Genomic DNA, 20,809 nt, shown 5'->3' with positions numbered 1-20,809 from the left:
CAAATAACATAAATGCATTTGCTTCCCTGGTATGTTTCTATACAAGACTCATTTCCTAAAATGGCTAATAATTCTAGATTATACTAGTGAGCAAAAAATATAAAGTATAACTGAAATCAATCTGATTCAGGTATACATATCAAAATTACTTTCACTTAGGGGGACATTTCGCAGGTACGAGGAGGAGAGCTGAGGTGAGGCTATCAGCTGTCGCCACTGTCAATACTTGGGGACTCGGGTGGAGGGCGACCTACACCTTTTGCACAACCAGGTGTAGAGTATGATTGGAAGCCTGGACTCCCGCTGCAGTGATTACAAACAATATGCTTTAAAGCCTTAGGTTTACCAAGTATAAAATAACCCTTTAGCTTCTTTGTCCACAGTGGGCCTTGGAAACAAAGGGTGGACACCCTAATTTTAAACCTCAGTGTTCAATCATACTGGATACCATATGCAATGCTCATTATGACAATGTCTCGATAAAATCTCTAACTTGCTCTCCCCCACCAAAAAAAACCCAACAAAATTACTTTCACTTACTAAATAAAATGCATTGTAGATGAAAATTACTAAAGGAAAAAGCTTTGTTAAGGGCTAGGAGAGAAAAACTGAAAATAATTTTGTTGGCTTTAACAAACGAATGACAATAATTGCTGGCAATCTCTATGATGTAAGACAAATTACCTTATAAAAATCTGAGTTATGATACGATAAATGTACAAAAACATAAACTAAACTTGTTGATATTCAGCTAACTAGAATTCAACTTCATATGAAATGACTGCTAAGATGATGAAGAGAGTACTGCAGGTCAGGTGATTGTCTTATACACTAAAGCCGGATTTCAGGCATGGTAATCCATTACGATTCTGAACCTGATCAGTGATCCCTGAATAGTCAGGAGTAAGCCCTGAGCACTGAAATGTGTGACCCCAAACCAAGAAGTTAAAAACCATATATTCTAGGGCGATACCCTAGGAACACACACACACACACACACACACACACACACACACACACACACACACACACACACACACACACAAACACAATATAAAAATGCTCTCTGCATGCCTATATTCACTGCAGCACTATTTACAATAGCCAGAATCTGGAAACAACCCAGATGCCTGACAACAGATGAGTGGCTAAAGAAACTGTGGTACATATACACAATGGAATACTATGCAGCCATCAGGAAAATTAAGTCATGAAACTTTCTTATACATGTACAAGACATGGATGGGCATGGAAACTATCATGCTGAATAAAAATGTCAGAGGGAGAGATACAGAATAGTCTCACTCATCAGTAGGATTTAAGAAAAATTAAAAGACAGTATAGTAGGGCCAGAGAGATAACATGGAGGTAAGGTGTTTGCCTTACACGCAAAAGGACGGTGGTTGGAATCCCGGTATCCCATATGGTCCTCCAAGTCTGCTGGGAGCGATTTCTGACCATGGAGCCAGAAGTAACCCCTGAATGCTGCCAGGAGTGACCCAAAAACAAAAACAAACAAACAAACAAAAACAAAAACAGTATAGTAATAATACCCAGAAGCAATAGAAATGAGGTTTGAAAGGACCAGCTCATGATATAAAGCTTACCACAAAGATTGGTGAGTACAGCTAGAGAAATAACTAGCTACCACAACTATCATGACAATGGTAGTGAGTGAAATAGAATGCCTTTCTCAAAGACAGAGAAGTGGTGGTGGGAAAGGGAACAGGGGAACATTGGCGCTGGGAAGGTTGCACTAGTGGTGAAGGGGGTGTACTTTTTTATGACTGAAACCCAACTACAAACATGTTTGTAATCATGGTGCTTAAAGATATTATCATAAAAAAGAAAAAATCATCATTTAATCAAAACTTTTTTAAAAGTAAAACAGCTTACCATACCAAAATTATGTTATAAATTATCAAAAATAAAATACTAGGGCCCGGAGAGATAGCACAGTGGTGCTTGCCTTGCAAGCAGCCAATCCAGAACCTAAGGTGGTTGGTTCGAATCCCGGTGTCCCATATGGTCCCCCGTGCCTGCCAGGAGCTATTTCTGAGCAGAGAGCCAGGAGTAACCCCTGAGCACCGCTGGGTGTGGCCCAAAAACCAAAAAAAAAAAAAAATACTAGCATATACATGTTCTTTATGTGCTTACAAATCATTCTTGACTCAGCACCAACTTAAAAGAGAAAATGTTTAAAAATGTGAACAAACTTTTGAATATGGTTTTGGTTTGTTTATCTTTGTGCCACAACCAGTGGTGCTTAAGAACTACTTTCAGTTTTCAGAGTTATTCTCAGCAGCACATGCATTGCCTGGGATCAAACCTGAGATTCCAGCATGAAAATCATATGTTTTAGTCCTTTCAGTTATCTCCTGGCCCATTTTTATTATTTTTGAAACTGTCATAAATTCTTCAGGTAGAAATTTCTAATTAAAGAACAAATTAAAGTGACTTTCATTTCAAGATACTGCCTGTATAAAATAAATATTTGTGAACAATATTTGACTTTCATTTCAAGATACTGCCTGTATAAAACAAATATTTGTGAACAATTATTTGAGCACAGAAGTTATTTGCTTCTGTTCTATTCATGTTTTCCAAAATATTCTACCTGAGCATATTACAATTTGACCTAAAATTTTAATGGAAAACTACTTTTGAATACTACTGCAAACTAAATCTTAATTCTGGTCTATGGTCATACCACCCTGAAAGCGCCTGATCTTGTCTGATCTCGGAAACTAAGCAGGGTCAGGCCTGGTTAGTACTTGGATGGGAGACCACTTGGGAATACCGGGTGCTGTAGGCTTAAAAAAAAAAAATCTTAATTCTGAATTACAAGAACAAGTTATATATCACAAATACTAAAAGGTCATAAAGAGAAGTTACAGATCCTATGCCAGGCTCTTGATCTCCCACTTTCCTATGTACCGTACTTACTTTTGGTAGCAATCTACAGAGATGAGCACTATTCTCATACCCAGTTCACAGATCCAACAAATCAGGTCACAGATAATCTGGAGTGGTTTACATTAAGTCATTTTGGTTTTAGGTCACATTTTAAAACATGTAATTTGCTTCTGAAATTGAAAGTTACTCCATAAGGATTATAATAAAAATGTACACACAACAGTACACTAAAAATTTATGCATAGTTGTAGAATATAAAAATTTAAATGCAAAATATATTGCAATATATATTTCCAACAGGGAGAGGGGAGTTATCAAAAGGAAACAGGAATAGTGGGTGTATCACATTTTAGAATAAACAAGATTTTATTTTTAAAAATTAAAAATAACTTAAAAAATACAATGCACCAATAGTTTTATATATCTGGCTTAAAAAACCTAGAATATTTTAAGTTATATGTCTATCTTCAAGTCTTCTACAAACTGAACTTTTTTGGAAATCAGTACCAACTTGTTCTAATTTATATGAGTCATATTGAAGAATATAAAAATACATAGTTAAGAGGAACACTGAATTTTGAGGCTTTATTGTATTGTCTACAATATGTACATATCTAGAATCAAACATATACCCAGAAATGATATCCTGATCAGCAATGATTTAATTCTAAAACTCATTTTAATCATTCACTTTGGAGCATTATCTATTTCAAAATACCCTTCAATTTTCTTCCACTGTTCCTCAAGATTTCTGTTTTAATAAAGCAGATCAAAAATATCCTAAGAAGATGGAAGAAAGTAGTATCAAATGAAAGTTGAAATGCATTAAAGTCCCACACCAGTTCTTCCTGGTAGAATAAAACCAGTTCTGAAAGCAAAGGCACAGCTTTTATGCCTGCGTACTAAATGTTCTTTTCCCATTTGCGACTGTGGAATTTTCTGGACTCTTCTTACCGCCTTTTTATGGATTCCAATAAGTTTTTAATCCTCTCACTTGCAGCCTTCTTTTTCTTCTTGCCAAGAGACATATTGTTCGCCACTGAAGGAAGCAACAGAGCTGCCAGTCCCCAGGGGTGTTTCCCTGATGGGGAAGGGCAATCTTTACCTTCCTGATGTAAAATCCAGGCACTTTCTCGGGCCAGATCCACAAATTTCTGCAGCTGGCTTTGAGTAACATTTTTGCTGATGTTGAGCGAAGTTTCAAAAGGATTCTGAATGTGCAGAGGAGAAGATTCAGGTTTGTTCTGTTCCTTTCCCTATAGATTATTACAAGGAAGAAGAATGCATAAACGTATGAAGGGCCAAAATTCAAAGAACAAATTGAGCCAATAAAATATCAACAATGTAAAATAGCAGCATTAATTTTACAGAATAAAAACCTTAAAGGAAAGGAGTAAGTGTGCAGGTTATATGTTTGTGTCTGAATGAGTATATATTTCTTACTTCCCTTTCCATCATAGTTTTTTAGTATTCTTGAAAGAAAAATCAAATGGGATGAATGTCTGAGTTATGAATGACAATGTCGCTGCTCAGAGGTATCTGGGCCATGCCAATAAGAATACTCTTTAAAAATGTAATTTTTACCCAATGGTATACAACTGGGAAGGGTAAAAACAAAAACAAAATAATAGCAGAAAATAAAATGAAGATATACTTAGACACATGCTAAAACCTTCTTTAATAAGAATAACACCAAATTAAAATCATTCAATTAATAGTAGCTGATTCCCAATTATAAGATTGGAGGGGAGGAGATAATGGAGAGCAAAAGGAACAAAATGAAAGTTTCCTGAGAAACTAGATACCAATAATCAAACATTTAAGCATTATTTACCTGTCGAATGTTTAAAGAATGTTTATTGAAAGCAAAATTTCCAAAATACTCAAAGAATTCTCTCAGTAGTAAATCTGTAAGAAAATAAAGAAAATAAGAGTAAAGCCTGATTCAACTCAAAAATGAAAAAAAAAAAAAATATATATATAGTACCTACCTAATGTTTCTGTATTTTTTGAAGGTGTAATTCTACTCAAGTCACAAAGAAATGTACAGTTGTGGCCTTCTATTATACATTTATCTTCTGCATCTTAAATGAATGGAAATAAAAAATATTTATTATTTTCCTTTGTCAGAAAAGGAATCTAATTAAAGTTATAGATTAATGTGCTCTATTATTTATGATATAGAATTTTCAATTTAATTGAAACAGATTAAATTTTGTGCATATGTCTGTATATCTTTACATACACACATATATGGCATAATACATATATATGTATGTGTGTATGTAAAGATACGCAAACACATGCACAAAAAACATCACATAAAAATTTCTCAGGCAAAAGAGAGTTGTATGAAAAAAATTTATGTTCTAATCTTTATGTTCTAAACTTTAATTTTTAACCATTTTAAACCATTTTAACCACACACTACACTAAGAAATTTACCTTTCTAACTTTATCTTGAGAGATAATTACTGTCAGGGCCTCATAGAGGAGTTCTACCACTGAACTACAATTAAAATCTACAGTAACACCAGGAAATCTCTCCTCCAGCTGCAGTGAAAGAGAGGACTTTGCATTGGATGAATAAAGGTAAGATTACATGATGAATTTAGAAATGGCACATTCCAGGGGCCAGTGTGGTGGCGCTAGAGGTAAGGTGTCTGCCTTGCGAGCGCTAGCCAAGGAAGGACCGCAGTTCGATCCCCCTGCGTCCCATCTGGTCCCCCAAGCCAGGAGCGACTTCTCAGCGCATAGCCAGAAGTAACCCCTAAGCGTCACCGGGTGTGGCTCAAAAACAAAAACAAAACAAAAAAAAAAAGGCACATTCCAGACAGAAAAACAAATAGTAAATAAAGGAACTAAGAGGAATTGTTATGAAATAATCATAGTCCTGGCTGAAATCTGGGAACCTAAGAATAGAGGGTGGAAAATAAAAAAGGTAGAAAATGGGTCTAGCTAAATTTGGGTGAATATGTTAAACAAGAAAGTAAAGCTTGAAGTTTATTCTACTGAGAATATAATATCTAGGAGATTATTTACTGAGAAGACTCTCAGGTAATGAACAGGAGGTCCCAGGGCCACTTGAAAAGTGGTACTCAGTCACTTGGGCTGGACAGTTCAATGCAAGTATCCTCGGATGGAGTGTGTTCAGTCCTATGTGGCTCCTGGGATGAAAATAATTTTGAGTCTCTCCAATAAAAATCTGGAGATGGATTGAGATTTGAAAAGCCAGCACTAACGCTACCAACCTTACTTCGGATAACACAAAGAAATTGCAATTTAGTAATGGTATTTAAATAATAACAAAATAATATTAATAGAAAGCTTTTAATTTTATTGCAGCCTTATTATAATTACTATAAATTTGGAAGCAAATAAAGTGCCTATCAATAGAAGACTAGATAAATAATATGTAGTATAGGGCCAGAGAGATAGCACAGCGGTGGGGTATTTGCCTTGCACGCAGCCGACCTGGGATGGACCCAGGTTTGATTCCCGGCATCCCATAAGGTCCCCCAGCCTGCCAGGAGCGATTTCTGACCACAGAGCCAGGAATAACTCCTGAGCACCACTAGATGTGGCCCCAAAACAAAAACTATGTAGTACAGTTATACAATGGAATATCATCTGGCTAGTCTAAAAAAACTACGTCATTTGCAACTTAATGAAAGGAATCAAAGAAATCACAGAAGTTCATAAAGGAAAAGACAAAAATTAGATGATATCATTTGAGTCAAAATAAGCCTAGAAATTGATGAACAAATAGAAAGAAACCTGTGTCCATTAATGATTGTGAAGTGTGAAGGCAGGGATGTATGTGTGGGGAATATTAAAAAAAAAAACAAAAAGGAAAAGGAGAAACCATCTCTGAAGCTATCAGCCAATCCAAAGCTCTATCTGGGAAGGCTTTTTTCAAGGTAAAAAGGCTCGGTCAACTAAGTTAAAAGCTCCATTCTCACAATAGTTGTTAACCAGCCACCTTGCCAACTGAAACAACAATAACAAGAGCAACAACAACAACACACACACACACAGTTTTAGATTTGCAAAGCAAATGTTTATATACAGTACAAATTATATACTAGTGAAACAAAGACACATGGCATTGACCAAAGAACTATTTCTACTCACCAGCTAGGGTTTTCAGGGAGTCTAATGTTGGAAGAATAGGGGGTGATCTCCTCTGGAGAAAAAAGATGACCATCATGGTCAGTGAGAAATTTGTGATCCAAGCACCAGGAATACTGCTTGTTAAGGAATGTGCCCGAGCCCAGTACCGGATACTGAACACTAAGGGCCTCACGCGTGAGTCCAGGGCACCATATATATAAAGGAGTTCTGAACTTTTTAAGGCAATCCTTCAAAACAGAAAAACAAAATTTTCTCAAAAACCATTAAAAATTTTAAGTAATAAATTAAACATATATCAGAAATCTTTACACTATCAATAAAAGCATACATGCATTTGTAAATTACAAACTTTACACCTGGGTTATCTAGTCGTTTGGCAGATAACTCAATCTAAAACTAGAGGAAAACACTTTACTTATTTTATCAAGAAAGTATAACTACCTTAAAATTTAGTGAAAACTACTTACTAGTTATAAAAACCTAAATCCACAAAAATAATACATCTATTAAAAATAAAACCTGAGTATGTTTTAACTAAGTTTCTTAGTCATACATATCCTTACAAGTTTAAGATATCTCCTATAATTTCTCAAATAACCAAGAGGGCACACTACCAATTAACTGTTTTTTTGGTAATCAGGGAATACTCCTGGCTCTGTGCTCAGAGATCATTCCTGGTAGGGATCAAGGAACCATCTGGAGTACTACAGATTGAACCTGGGTGGGCTGCATGTAAGGCAAGTGTCCATCAATTGTAATATCTCTCCAGCCTCCATTTAAAAATTTTATCTTCAAACTCCCTATAAATTACTTCTTTGTAATTATTTATTTGCTTCCTGAGCTTACTAAAAAAAAAATGCAAGAAATGCCAGATTAAGTTAATTAAATGGCCTACCTAATTTAGTTATTTAGACTAATAAATTTATCTAAACTAAGCTCAAAATTAAATTCCCCCCTCCCTCCCAAAATTAAATTTTATAAAGATGTCATCATGTTCTATTTTGTGGTACTATCAAGAAAATATAATTTTGACAAAAAGATCTATTATTTTTTTTTTTTTTTTGGTTTTTGGGCCACACCGGATGATGCTAAGGGGGTTACTCCTTAGTATGTGCTCAGAAATCGCTCCTGGCTTGGTGGATCATACAGGATGCCAGGGGATCAAACTGCAGTCTGTCCTAAGCTAGTGCCGGCAAGGCAGATGCCTTACCGCTTGTGTCACTGCTCTGGTCCCAAGAAATATGTATTTTTTTTTTTTTTTTTTTTGGTTTTTGGGTCACACCCGGCAGCGCCCAGGGGTTACTCCTGGCTTCATGCTCAGAAATCGCTCCTTGCAGGCTCGGGGGACCATATGGGACGCCGGGATTCGAACCGATGACCTTCTGCATGAAAGGCAAACGCCTTACCCTCCATGCTATATCTCCGGCCCCGAAATATGTATTTTTAATCCATGAATACTTGAGAAAAATTTATAAATACTATTAATTTGTATATATCTGAATACAGCCAAAATGGTGCTAGACTGGATCTTGTGAATATACTCTTAAATCTAATTATTTATCTAATGATAATCTGGTGAAATCAAATGCATGTAAAAATGACTACCAGAGGGGCTGGAGTGGTGGGTGGTGTAGCGGTAGGGCATTTGCCTTGCACATGGCTGACCTAGGATGGACCGAAGTTCAATCCCCCCAGTATCCCATATGGTCTCCCAAACCAGGAGCGTCACTGGGTGTGGCCCCAAAATAAAACAAAAACAAAACAAAACAAAAAAAAGACTATCAGAGGAGGCCAGAGAGATACTACAGCAGTTTTGTTTCTTAACTCTTGCCTTGCACATGGAGAATTTGGGTTTGATTCCTGGCACATATGGTCTGTTGGAGTAATATTCTTATTCTTACTCTAATCAAGCTATTTCTGCTTTCTATTATTATTATTATATTTTTATATTGAACCACACCCAGTGGCGAACAGGGTTTTTCCTATGCTCAGAAATTGCTCCTGGCAGGCCTGGAGACCATGAGATGCCAGGGAGCAGGGAGTCAGTCCCAGGTTGGCTGCATGCAAGGGTAATGCCCTACTTGTGGAGCTATGGTTCTGGCCCCAGGATATTTCTTTTTTGCATGTGCTTGTTCCACCAGGGCAGAAAAAAACCTCTGGATTGGCCTACCTGTTCTCCACCCATAGGAGTGGTCCTACTCTTTCCAATAAAGACTTTATTTTCCAATAAAGATCAGAGACTTCTTCCAGTTTTGGCCTCATAGCTAACCTGTCTGCCTGCCAGTAACCTTTTGCCTGCTTGCAGACCACTTGTGGTGGGAATTCCTTAGCTTGTTTTATCTTCCTAACCTAGTGTGGATTATTTCCTGTGTCAGCATTGCTTTCAGACCCGCATTCCCCAATCTCCTGGTGAATAAGGCTTCCACCACAATGGTCCCCCGGTTCTGCCAAGACTGACCCTTAAGCACAGCCAGGTATGGCTCAACCTCTTTCCCCCATCAAAAAAGGACCAAAAGAGTTAAGAAACTCAGTAAAGAACAAAAACAACAACAAAAATGAACAAGAATATGAATGCATGTGCCATTCTCACCAGCTTTTTGAGCATTCTGTTATGACATAAAATACATGCAGGATAAAGAAATCCTATGTGGTCTTAATCTATTCAAACCACTTTCTGATCTAACTTGTTCAGTCACAAAGTTGACTCTGACTAGAAGCAATTCAGAGGTCAAATTCAAGTTGCTACTTGATTTTCTAAATATACCTCAAAGACTTAACCAAACTTATTCAGTTATCAGTATAGTGAGAATACAGAATAGAATTCAGATGTGATTATGTTACGATTTTATATAACATCCTCTAATTTTACTTAGAAACACAAAGTACATGAATATAAAAGAAAATGCTTCCTATTAATTTAGGTGTTAAAATAAAAAAATTAATCCCTAGCATTATGAACATCATCATCCAATATCATGGAAAAAATGTTATTCACACTGAAAATAATAAAGTCTAAGAGCTCATACCTATTATTGGTGGTCAAATCACACTGAAATCCAGAGGCCTGGTGTGAAAACCTCACAAGCGGACAACGAGCATTTAGTATCTTTTGTACACCAACACATCCAGGGCCAAAGTGGTCAAGGGATTCTCCAATCACGGACAGGATTTTCTGGGTGGCAATTCTGTCTGAAGGAACAGTTTTCACTTGAAATTCCATCAGAAAATTTCCTGAGGTCTAGATAATAAGAATATTTGTAAATGCATAACAGATTTATTTTTAAACATTTTTTCAAAGGATGCTCAAATTCATTTTTGAGAGAAAACAAAATAACACAAATGAAGTAAAAATTAAAAAGTCCTTATGCAATCAAAGCCAAAGTTGAATGTAAGATTTTAAATTGTCTTATTTTCCAGGGTACACAGTCCAAACTTTAAAAAAAAAATCACTGCTAATTTATCACTACATTGCAGTGAAGATGATAAACACACACTAGCTACAGCAGATGAGAGCACATTTAAGAAAAACACATCAACAGAAGAAAATAGACATAGATATATATTTTGGAATTTAACGTATAAACATTGAAGTACGATAAACATTAGCAAATTTTTTTTTGGGGGGGGGCACACCCAGGGGTTACTCCTGGCTCCACGCTCAGAAATCACTCCTGGCAGGCTCAGGAGACCATATGGGATGCCGGGATTCGAACCAATGACCTTCTGCATGAAAGGCAAACATCTTACCTCCATGCTATCTCTCCGGCCCCAACATTAGCAAATTTATGTAAATATTTTACCCTTAATAAAATAAACTGAGAACTGCATACAGAAGACAAACAGAAAGGTAGAAACCTGATCCTGAGCATTAAAATATGGTCCAAATAGGCTGTGATCACAATTAGGTGTGGCCCCAAACCCCAAAACTTGTATTTCATATTCAAATAGTTTGTGTCTACTGGTCACACAGAGATGATTCCTAGTTTGAAATATTTAATAAAAAGGTAAAAAAAGAAACTAACAATCAGGGGCTCTCATTTTGGGAGTCAGTAATAAAACACTGATCTTGCATGTATGTATGAGGCCCTGAGTTTGAGTACTAGCTCTGGCCCATACTTCCAGGCACAACCAACTGTGACCTCAGGCATTTATTAAATCAATTCTTAGAAAAGCTTTTTCATTCATTCAAAAGCATCACTAAACAACCAAACATATCATTTTTGTTTCTGTCACTGGTAGTGACAATGGTGCCAGGAATGGGAACCAGGACCCTACATATGCAAAACATGTGTTCAACCCTGAGTCATAGCTCAGACTGTGAGAAAGTGCCCTAAATCATATTCTTTTAGACTAAGGTTAAAAATCAATTACTATAATTTTATTAGTCCAAATATTTCCTTAATGTCTTAAGTTTAATGTCCTAAGGAAACATAAATTACCTTTGGAGCAGCTAATCTTTCAATTTCATCGAGATCCAAAAACATGTCTAAATCACAACCTAATTTCCCAAAACCATTCACGGAAGAACCAAAGGGTCTGATTACACAGTCTGGGAAATAGGCAGCCGCTATGTCTTCAATAAGAGAGCAAGTGAGATACCGGAGCTGGATGTTCTCCTCAGTGAGCTGGAATTCCTTCAAGAGCGTGTTCAGCTGATCATCTACCTAGCTGGCCAAAATAAAAAAAATAAAGAGAAAATTTTCAGGTCTTATCAGCCACAAAGCGAGACATTTTAAGCTAAACTGGGAGGTGGGAAGAGCCAATGTTAAAGATAAGCAACGTTCAAAAAACAATGTTCCTATAATATAGGAAGAGCCAAGCTCATTCTTATTAAAATACTCCTGTTTGGGGCCGGAAAGACAGCACAAAGGTAGGGTGTTTGCCTTGCACGCAGCTGACCCACAATTGAAGGTGGTTTGAATCCTGACATCCCGTATGGTTCCCCCCCCCCCCTTTCCCAAGCCTTCCAGGAGCGATTTCTGAGCACAGAGCCAGGAGTAACCTGAGCACTGCCAGCTGTGTTCCCAAACAAAACAAACAAAAAGAAACACCAAAACAAACAAACAAACAAAAACCTCCTGTTTATGTTCAATTGGAAAACTGGTATTAAAATAATCACATTTTGAAACTGAGCATTGGAACTCTGTATTTACAATTAAAGCTGTAGTTTTAAATACTGATAATAGAAAACACTGAAATAAGTGAGCTATAGAGATACTTCCTGGTGATTATCAACTGCCCAAAGGTGGTAGAAATGAAGAGCAGAACTGGTCTTAGTAGGATGCTTACCACTGGGGTGGAGGTTGTGTATGTGGCAGGGAAAACAAATTAGGGAAGAGAATACTAGGACAACTACAAAGGGGAAATGTGCCTGATACAGAGACAGGCTGGAGGGCAACAGGAAAATGGGAATACCGGTGTTTGGCAGTGAACAATGGTGAAGGGACTGGAACATGGTATGCCAATCCCAAATATCTATAAAACTTTGTAATTCATGAAAATTCATATGCTTTAAATGACACATACAAAATAGACAAAAGAATAAATAAAAATAAACAAGGGACTGGAGAGAGTGCAGGGATTAAGATACTTCCTGCCATGCAAACCCCTAAACTGCATATATGGTCCCAGAAGCACCACCAGGACAGATCCCTAAACACTAAGCCGGGAGAAATGCTTGAGCACTGCCTGGTGTGGCCCCATAACAAACAAATAAAAGGAAAGTCTAATGTTCAAAGTTTTTCAAACCTTTGAAAAACCTATATAGGATAAGACAAAACAAATAAAATTTCTACTGCAGAGATGAACTAGATAAGGTATTTTAAAATGTATAGAAAAATATTATGTACAATCATCTGTCATTATGATAACATGTCAGGAATACAAGTGGGGGTGGAGGGCACAAGAGGGCAGGGTTTTCTCCTTCAGCTTTCCTGAAACATCTTCTGTGGGGTGGAAATTTGATAGGAAGAACTTCCAGAGAATATACAACATTATGCATATTTTTGCGAGCTTCAGAAGATTACCTTCCAAATATATACTTACACTTTCTGCACAACAAAGTAATTCAAAAAGCTTCTTGTTTGATGGTGGGGACTGACTACTGCATGGTATATTTGGCTGTTCAGAAGTCTGGCCTGAGGAATTCTTCAATTTTAAGTTGAAGAAACGTGATCGGAATGGAATGGCAGCCTCTACACCCAGGCTGGGAGTACGAGTTACATTCTGCAGCGAAGCTACACTCTCCTTCTGAGAAAATTCAACAACAGCATAGAGGCCCTAAAGCGAAAAAGAACACACTTCAAACAGTGTATTTAACAGAGCATTTCATGGAAAATTAACATGGAAAAATAGGACTTATAAATAAGCTGTGAGCACTGTTAGGTGAGGTAACTTTTTAATTTAAAAAATTAAAAGAAATATTATAAAATGGCATCAATTTTATAGGATTACTATAAAATGTTATCTCTCAATGACCATATCCAAAAGACCTGAAAGCAATGGTGTGTTCTCCAGTTTGGTGACAAACTTTTCTCTTTTCTACTTAAGACGATCTGAGTCAGAATAAGTTTAAAAGACTAATGAAATATAAAATCAAAAGGCAAAAAACAAAGTTCCCCTCTCAGTAAGTCTTTCTCCCCTAAAAGAACTAATTACAGTACTCAACAGAATTCAGTTATAAATTGCTTAAAATAATTCCCATAGGAATTTTTATGTTAATTTGAAAAACAAAACTGACTAAAAATATTAGGCCACATAAGGAAAGACACATCATCAAAAGTGATTTTAATGTCACCATAGAGGTTAGAAATAACTGGGACCACTAACACTTCAAAAGTGTGAGTAGTAAGTTATTATTTTTTCAAGTACTTACAAAGCTTTCATAGAAGAAATGATTATTAATAGATCCATGCTGAGATAAGTATTTAAGAAATTTTCTTTCACTAATCTTATTTGAGCAATGTATCAAAACAGTCCGTTGTGCCTGTTCCCGTCTTTCTTTTTGCACCTCAGAGAATCTCTTTCTTGGAGTCCTGTCTTCAGGGCCTATGGATGAGAAAAAAAAGTTCCAGCATATACACAGCCATAACATCTAAAGCCTTTTTGGTAAGGCATGTAAATATTTCATAGTTGATTAAAATCAATTTTGTCAACATACCCCACAATTTTGTCAACATATCCCATACCTCTATTCTCAAGAGAGATGTAAACCAAGTCTGAAAATTTATAAATACACTGGTTATGCCACTGAAAGCTGGTAATCTCAGGAGGAGAGAGCAGGTCAAGTCCCACCCTGCCAAAGGCATGTCTGCTGCACCCACCACCTACAACCACTGAATGGCCAATGGCTCTGCTTCACCACTCATCTATGACTATGCAAAAATACCATCTAACCAAAACTCCAGTATGCCAGTATGTTTTGCCTATTAGATTTTACATTAGTCAAAATATTTCTCTAGTTCCATCTGTATCGACCTTGTCAGCAGGCACCAGGTTGATGACCAAAAACATTTACTATCTTACAACCAGACTTATATAGAACCAAAAGAGGAAATGGGATACCAGAAGGGTAACAGAACATAGCCCAGGTGAGGGGCTTAGGAGTGCCCTGGAGCAAGGCAGTATGAGCAGGACTCCCTGTGAGGGAGGAGGGATGGAACAATTTCAAGCCCAAATAGCAATAAAATGCGGAGGGTGTCACCCCTCTACTGCTGTCCCTCCCCTTCTCTGTTATGGCGATGTCTCCAAGTCTTTCAGCTAGAACAAATACTCTACAGTGCCTTCAGGAACAAGAGCTCAACAGGGGTTCTGTCTACCAGGCAACATAGAGGGCCTCCAACACCTTCCAATTGTAAAAGTATATGCTTCTAAGCAAGTGTTATCTTCTCTTTAAGTTGAAAAAGAATAGCTAAGAGAGTACAGGGAATAAGGCGATTGCAAGCAGCCAGCTCAGGTTTGATCCCTAGCACAATGATCTCCCAAGCCCCACAAGGAGTGATCCCTGAGTATCAAGCAGGAATAAGCCCTGAGCAGAGTTGTGTGTGGCCTACCAAAAACAAAACAAAGTAATATAAAATAGACAAGAAATCCAAGTGAGGGTTTTGTTACTAGCTTGACTCACAAGAGTTCTTAACTATTGGCAATAAGTATCCCAAGGATAGACTACTAAAAAGCTTTACTAAAACAAAAGGTTTCAGGGCTGGAGTGACAAATAAAATTAAATCAACAAACTACCAGTATTTCAATGGGGACTATGGGTCTGCTTTTGGAAGGTTATAATTTGAGGATCCCTGCTCCAGACTGAGAAGAGACTAGAGACAGAGAGGAGGGGTGTTGGAGAGTGCAGAGCTCATCCCACACATGGGCACAGCAGGTCAGGATGAGTCTGCTGCTAAGCAGAACAGACAGTGGCAGCCAAAACAGTGGGCTGGATAAATGTCCTTGGTGGGCTACATGTGGCCCGCAGGCCTTATTTTGAGGACCCCTTGTACAGCAGTTAGGGTGTTTGCCTTGCACATGACCAACCCAAATTTAATCCTTGGCAACGCATATACGGTCTCCAAAGTCTGCCACAAGTAATCCTGAGCACAGAGCCAGGAATAAGCAATGAGCACCACCAGGTGTGGCCCATACCCAAACCCCTTCCTAAAAAAAGGGGGTGGGAAGCTATTCTTTGTCTTAAGACTATCTGAATCCATCACTTGTACTAATTTGCTTCCTCCATAAAACAAATCTATAGAAATTTCCACTACACCTACTTTCCAGAATTCCACTTCATTTCACTTTCATTTCCAAAAAGCATAAGGAAGCAGTATCAAATTTAAATCTAACTATACAAATGTTATATTACAACAACCTTCTTCCATAAAATTCTTATTCAACTGTCAGGATTACTTAAATGTATTTAAAAGCGGTACCTTCCACAACAATAATTCAAACACAGTTTCATCCAGCATCATACTAAGTAAATACATCTATCAACAGGAGTTTAATATAAATGGAAATCGTCTGACTCTAATCGTTCAGTCTACTTCAAAACTACCTCCACAAAGTCACCTCCTAATGACCTGCTTCCAAATGATGGCAGAAACCACATTTCTACCACATTCACATTTGAAGACATTGTGGACTTGACTCGGGCTATTCAAACTACAAAAACCTGCAAATCTGCTCCTGGAGTCTGTAGATCAATTGAGGACAGATCCATCACTTGCTAATTGGCTTTAATAACTGCAAGTTACTGGAGGTCAATAACAAAGGCCTGTCACTGGGAAGACAGGTGTGTCATTTTAAATGTCTAGGGGACAAAAAGTCCATTCCAGAGGAGGCAAGCTTTTTTTTTCTATCTGTTTTTATTACTATACCCCACTACTGCCTTCTGGCCTTGAGGGTTTCTTGTGACAGGGCTGCTGTAAATCTTAAGGCTGTTCCTTTGAATGCAATTTCCCTTTTTGATATTGCTGCTTTCAGTATCGTATCTCTACCAGTGTTATTTTTTATAATATTTTAAGCACTTTGGTTTCAAACTTGTTCATAGTTGAGTTTAAGTCATACAATATACACCACCCTTCACCAGTGCACATTTCCCACCACCAACGTTGCTAGTTTTTCTCCCCTGCCTCTAGGTCAGGCATTTTCTTTTCTTTCCCTTCCTCCCTTCTTCTCTTTCTTTCTTCTTTCCTTCCTTCCTTCCTTCCTTCCTTCCTTCCTTCCTTTCTATCATCTATCTCTTTTTCTCTCTTGTTTTTTGTTTTGGGGCTACACCCAGTGACACTCAGGGGTTACTCCTGGCTATGCACACTCAGCAATCGCTCCTGGCTCGGGGGACCATATGGGATGACAGGGGATCAAACCAAGGTCCGTCCTGGATCAGCCACGTGCAAAGCAAAAGCCCTACCGCCTATGCCACCGAGGAGGCAAGCTTATTACCAGGTAGATCTTGCTTCCAAGGCCCAAAAGAATAAAACGAATGGGGGGGTGGTGTAGTAACTTCATGGACAACAGAGCCCTCCCTAGATGGGGAATCAGGGATCCTGGTGACCTGTCAAAGCATCACTAGACTCGACCATTATAATCCCAGGGCCATATCAACCTCCCTATAGAAGGTGGCAATCAATGGGAGACGTGTCGTCGGTGTCGTGGCAATCGTTCCGGAAGGAAGAAACGTCAGGCAGGCAAAAGCCCTCCACCGGCAGGAGCAGGCGCGATGGGCCGAGGTCCTGGGGTTGGATTCGAGGGAGAAGGCGCCCAGCCAGGCCTCGCCCTGGGCCCCGGGAGACGGGGCTACCCAGCAAACCTGGACGCACGGCGCCATCACCTGTCTCCACGCTCGCCGAGGGCTCCTCTTCTCTCCTGGCGTCCGTGGCCACCGTTCCTGGATAACTGAGAAGCCTGTGCACGGGACGCTGGATGTGACCTCTGGGAGCACCACGGGGCAGACGGGCCAAGAGTCCCAGGCCGAGAGCCGCCATACTTGCCTGGGAGCGCGACGACCAAAGGGCGCCGGCTGTCTGCGCAGGCGCAGTCAGGCTGACGGTACGGGTACCGAGAGGGCCAAACTAGGTGAAAAAAAAAAGTTCGCTCCTGAAAGAAGCACTTTGGGTCAAAAGGTCAAACTAGATGCCTGGATGTTTCAGGCTTGTCTTTTTTCTTTTTCTTTTTCTTTCTTTTTCTTTTTCTCTTTCTTTCTCGCCATTAGTTTTCTCTAAAAGAAGATTCTAAGAGAATGAGAAGCCGCTTACTCTTTCAATTAGCGTTCAGAAAATAGAGACAGACAACAAGATTATAAGGAGCATTTCTGAACTTGGGGACATCTGTAGTTTAATACTTGACTATTTTTTAAAACCAGGCACTGTACCAAGTTCTCTAAGTGTAACTATTTTCTTTTAATCTAGGGAAAGCACTTCAACAGCCTTTCGCTTCTAGAGGATACACAATCATTGTTCTTCATGGAATTAAACTTCCAATGATGTCTCTGTTTTACAAGAAACTAAGTCACACAGAGGTCATGTGGCTTGTAAAGTTACCCTGTATTTCGCAGGACCAGAATTCAAATTTAGGCTCACTAACTTCAGAGACAGAATTTTATGCATAATATAATATGGTAAGCACTAATATAAAAACAAACACTAGACACTGTCCAGCGTTTAGAATCAAAGACCAAATAGAGATAAATATAAGATAAATAAATAAATATATTTATATATTATTTATGTATATTTATATATATATTTATATCAGATAAATATATCTTATGTATAAATATATATCATATATAAATATAATATCTTATAAATATAAATATATGCATCTTATATATGCTTATATATAAGATAAATAAATAAAAATAAATAATATAAGATAAATATATACTTATACAAATATAAATTTATAATTTATACATATAAATATAATTTTTAAATAAAAAAATAAGATAATATAAGCACATATAAGTGGAACTACTGTTTCAGTTGTGTCTTTGGATTTTAAGTGGGTAGAAGTCCAATTGAATTTTGTGTTTAATCTTGTGTCTTGTAACATGGTGGATGCATTCATTAGTTCTAAATGGTTTTGTGTTTTGCTTTTAATGACTTCCCAGATATTTTATTTATAAGATCTTGTCATATGCATTGAAAGATGGAATTGATGTTTTCTTTAGAGCATGCACCTGACTAAAGTTCTATTTTCAGCATCGCAGGTCACCGGAGCATCACCAATGCAGTACTAGAGACCCCAGTTTCACTGGCATGACCCAGGTAATATTCAGCACCATAGAATCTGAGCAGCACCACATCTTTTTTTTAAATAAATTCTTTTTTTTTTATTGTGACTGAAGTTCATTTACATAGAATTATTTATGATACATAGTGACAATGAATGAAGGGCATTCCCACCACCAATGTTATCCTCCCTCCACTCTTGTTCCCAGCATGTCTCCCACATCTCCCTCCTTTACTCCCCAGAATCCTACTGCAAATGGTCGAGGCCTTACAGCTTGTTATAGGTTGGATATCTATTCTGTTTGGTGTTCCACTCTGGTCATTTTTTTATTTATACTACATGTTCATATGACTGGTCTTGGTATCATTTCCCCCCCCTCAATTTATGAGGCTGAATGATTCAAATTATGCTGTTCTGTTGGAGGTTAAAAGGTTAAGGAAAAGAGGAGAAAGAATTTGGAATCAACTACTAAATAATTAAATAAATAAATAAATAAAATATAAAAAATCACCTAATAATATCCACAAAAGTGGAAAAGAAAGAAAAAAGTGGAAGAAAAAGGAGAAGGAAAATAATATCAAAAACAAACAAACAAAACAAAACAAAACAAAACAATACCAGAAAAAGTGCTGCAGTGGCATGGTTTGTGTTACCCTACCTTTTTTTTTTTTTTTTGTATAGGCACAGCAAGTATTGGGGAAGGAAGGAAATTCCTGTGGCCTAAGAGATTCAGGGTTTCTCCATTCTTAAAGCATATTGTCATGGGAACAACCACTGGCTCCATACCTTCTCATTGCCATATCCCAGGGTTGTTGTTGTTGTTGTTGTTGTTGGTTTTTGTCGTTGTTTTTTGTATTTGTGGTGTCAGAAACCTTTCTTCTCTGTTATGGATGAGAAAATAAGGCCACTATAGCAAGCAATCTTGGTATTTGTGCAGGTCCTAGGACAGGGCCTAGGATAGAGTCTTTAAGGTTCTAGAGGTACTGTTCCACCATTGTTGGTGTGTTCAGTTTTCTGTATCATGTGCTCCATGTTTTTGCTCATTCCCTAAGCTGAAGTCTAGGAAATTATGGTTCCAATGGTTCTGCTCAGTCACTGTTGTCAGAATTGGGCCTCTGTACTTTGCACTGAACCTTTGGACCAGTTGTCTGAGAACTGCCAGCGGGGTCCTCAATTCTCCTGAGCACAGTGCCCACCTCCTCCCCACCAAAAATACAAAACTATTGGGTTATGACATATAATCTTTTTTACCTTTGTTTCATTTAACTGACCTGATATTTTTTTCAGTTCTTTTATATGCTTTGCTGCTTCTGCCATACTCCAGTAACACTCTTAGTGCTCTGATTGGAATTTTGTGATCCAAAAACCTTTAGAAACTTTCCCTGCAACAAGAGTAAAAGCTAAATTCTTAGAAGACCTCATAATAAGAGGCCTTTCATTTGCACTAAAACATATTTCCTGGAAGTTGTGCCTCATATAATTTGTCCTTTCTATATGATGTCCTTGACATTTCTCTAAAATCCAAGACAATTTAAACCTCATGGTCATAGCCCTTTTCAAATTTCATTTTCCTCCTAAAAGGCTTATTCCAATGTTTCCTTCATATCTTTGAATATTTTCTCATTAAACAAACATTTACTGCTTCACTTGTAAATGAACACCCTCTCACCTTTATGTGTGGTATAGTATCCCATGGTTTCATTACCTGTTCTTTCCCCATAGAACATATACATCTGTTAATCTGTATATAATCATTTATATTTTGTTCGTTGTTTTTTCTTCAGTAGAATATAAGCTTATCTAAATGCATTAATATATTTATTAGATAAATTATTGATTAATTACTCTGCATGCTGGAATTACAATTAAACTATTTATTATGTTATCTTCTACATGGGAGATATAAATAAAAAATATGAGAAAATTATCTTGCCTCAAAAAATAAAGTCTGGGGCCAGAACAATAGCACAGTGGTAGGATGTTTACCTTGCACATGGCTGACTCAGGATGGAACTGGGTTTGATCCCCAGCATCCGAT

At 37.7% G+C, this 20,809-nt stretch overlaps 1 protein-coding gene and 1 non-coding gene across 2 annotated transcripts; one reads left to right on the top strand and one right to left on the bottom strand.

Annotated features, from left to right (window-relative positions):
* The first annotated feature begins 2,696 nt into the window (after positions 1 to 2,696).
* Positions 2,697 to 2,815, top strand: LOC126014817 (5S ribosomal RNA). Its single transcript, XR_007497804.1, has one exon. It is a non-coding gene; the product is annotated as a 5S ribosomal RNA (ribosomal RNA).
* Positions 2,816 to 3,487: 672 nt separating this feature from the next.
* MTPAP (mitochondrial poly(A) polymerase) lies at positions 3,488 to 17,523 on the bottom strand. The gene is made up of 9 exons (XM_049777466.1): positions 17,369 to 17,523; positions 13,925 to 14,097; positions 13,096 to 13,329; positions 11,490 to 11,714; positions 10,077 to 10,288; positions 7,051 to 7,277; positions 4,908 to 5,000; positions 4,751 to 4,824; positions 3,488 to 4,172 (listed from the first exon to the last, which is right to left on the bottom strand). The coding sequence occupies exons 1-9, from the start codon at positions 17,520 to 17,522 to the stop codon at positions 3,867 to 3,869; spliced, it is 1,698 nt and encodes a 565-aa protein (XP_049633423.1). The 5' UTR covers position 17,523; the 3' UTR covers positions 3,488 to 3,866.
* Positions 17,524 to 20,809: the final 3,286 nt, after the last annotated feature.

Source organism: Suncus etruscus, chromosome 7 (genome assembly GCF_024139225.1).
Source record: "Suncus etruscus isolate mSunEtr1 chromosome 7, mSunEtr1.pri.cur, whole genome shotgun sequence".
In the NCBI taxonomy this organism is placed as follows: domain Eukaryota; kingdom Metazoa; phylum Chordata; class Mammalia; order Eulipotyphla; family Soricidae; genus Suncus; species Suncus etruscus.
This window is presented reverse-complemented; position numbering and strand designations above follow the sequence as displayed.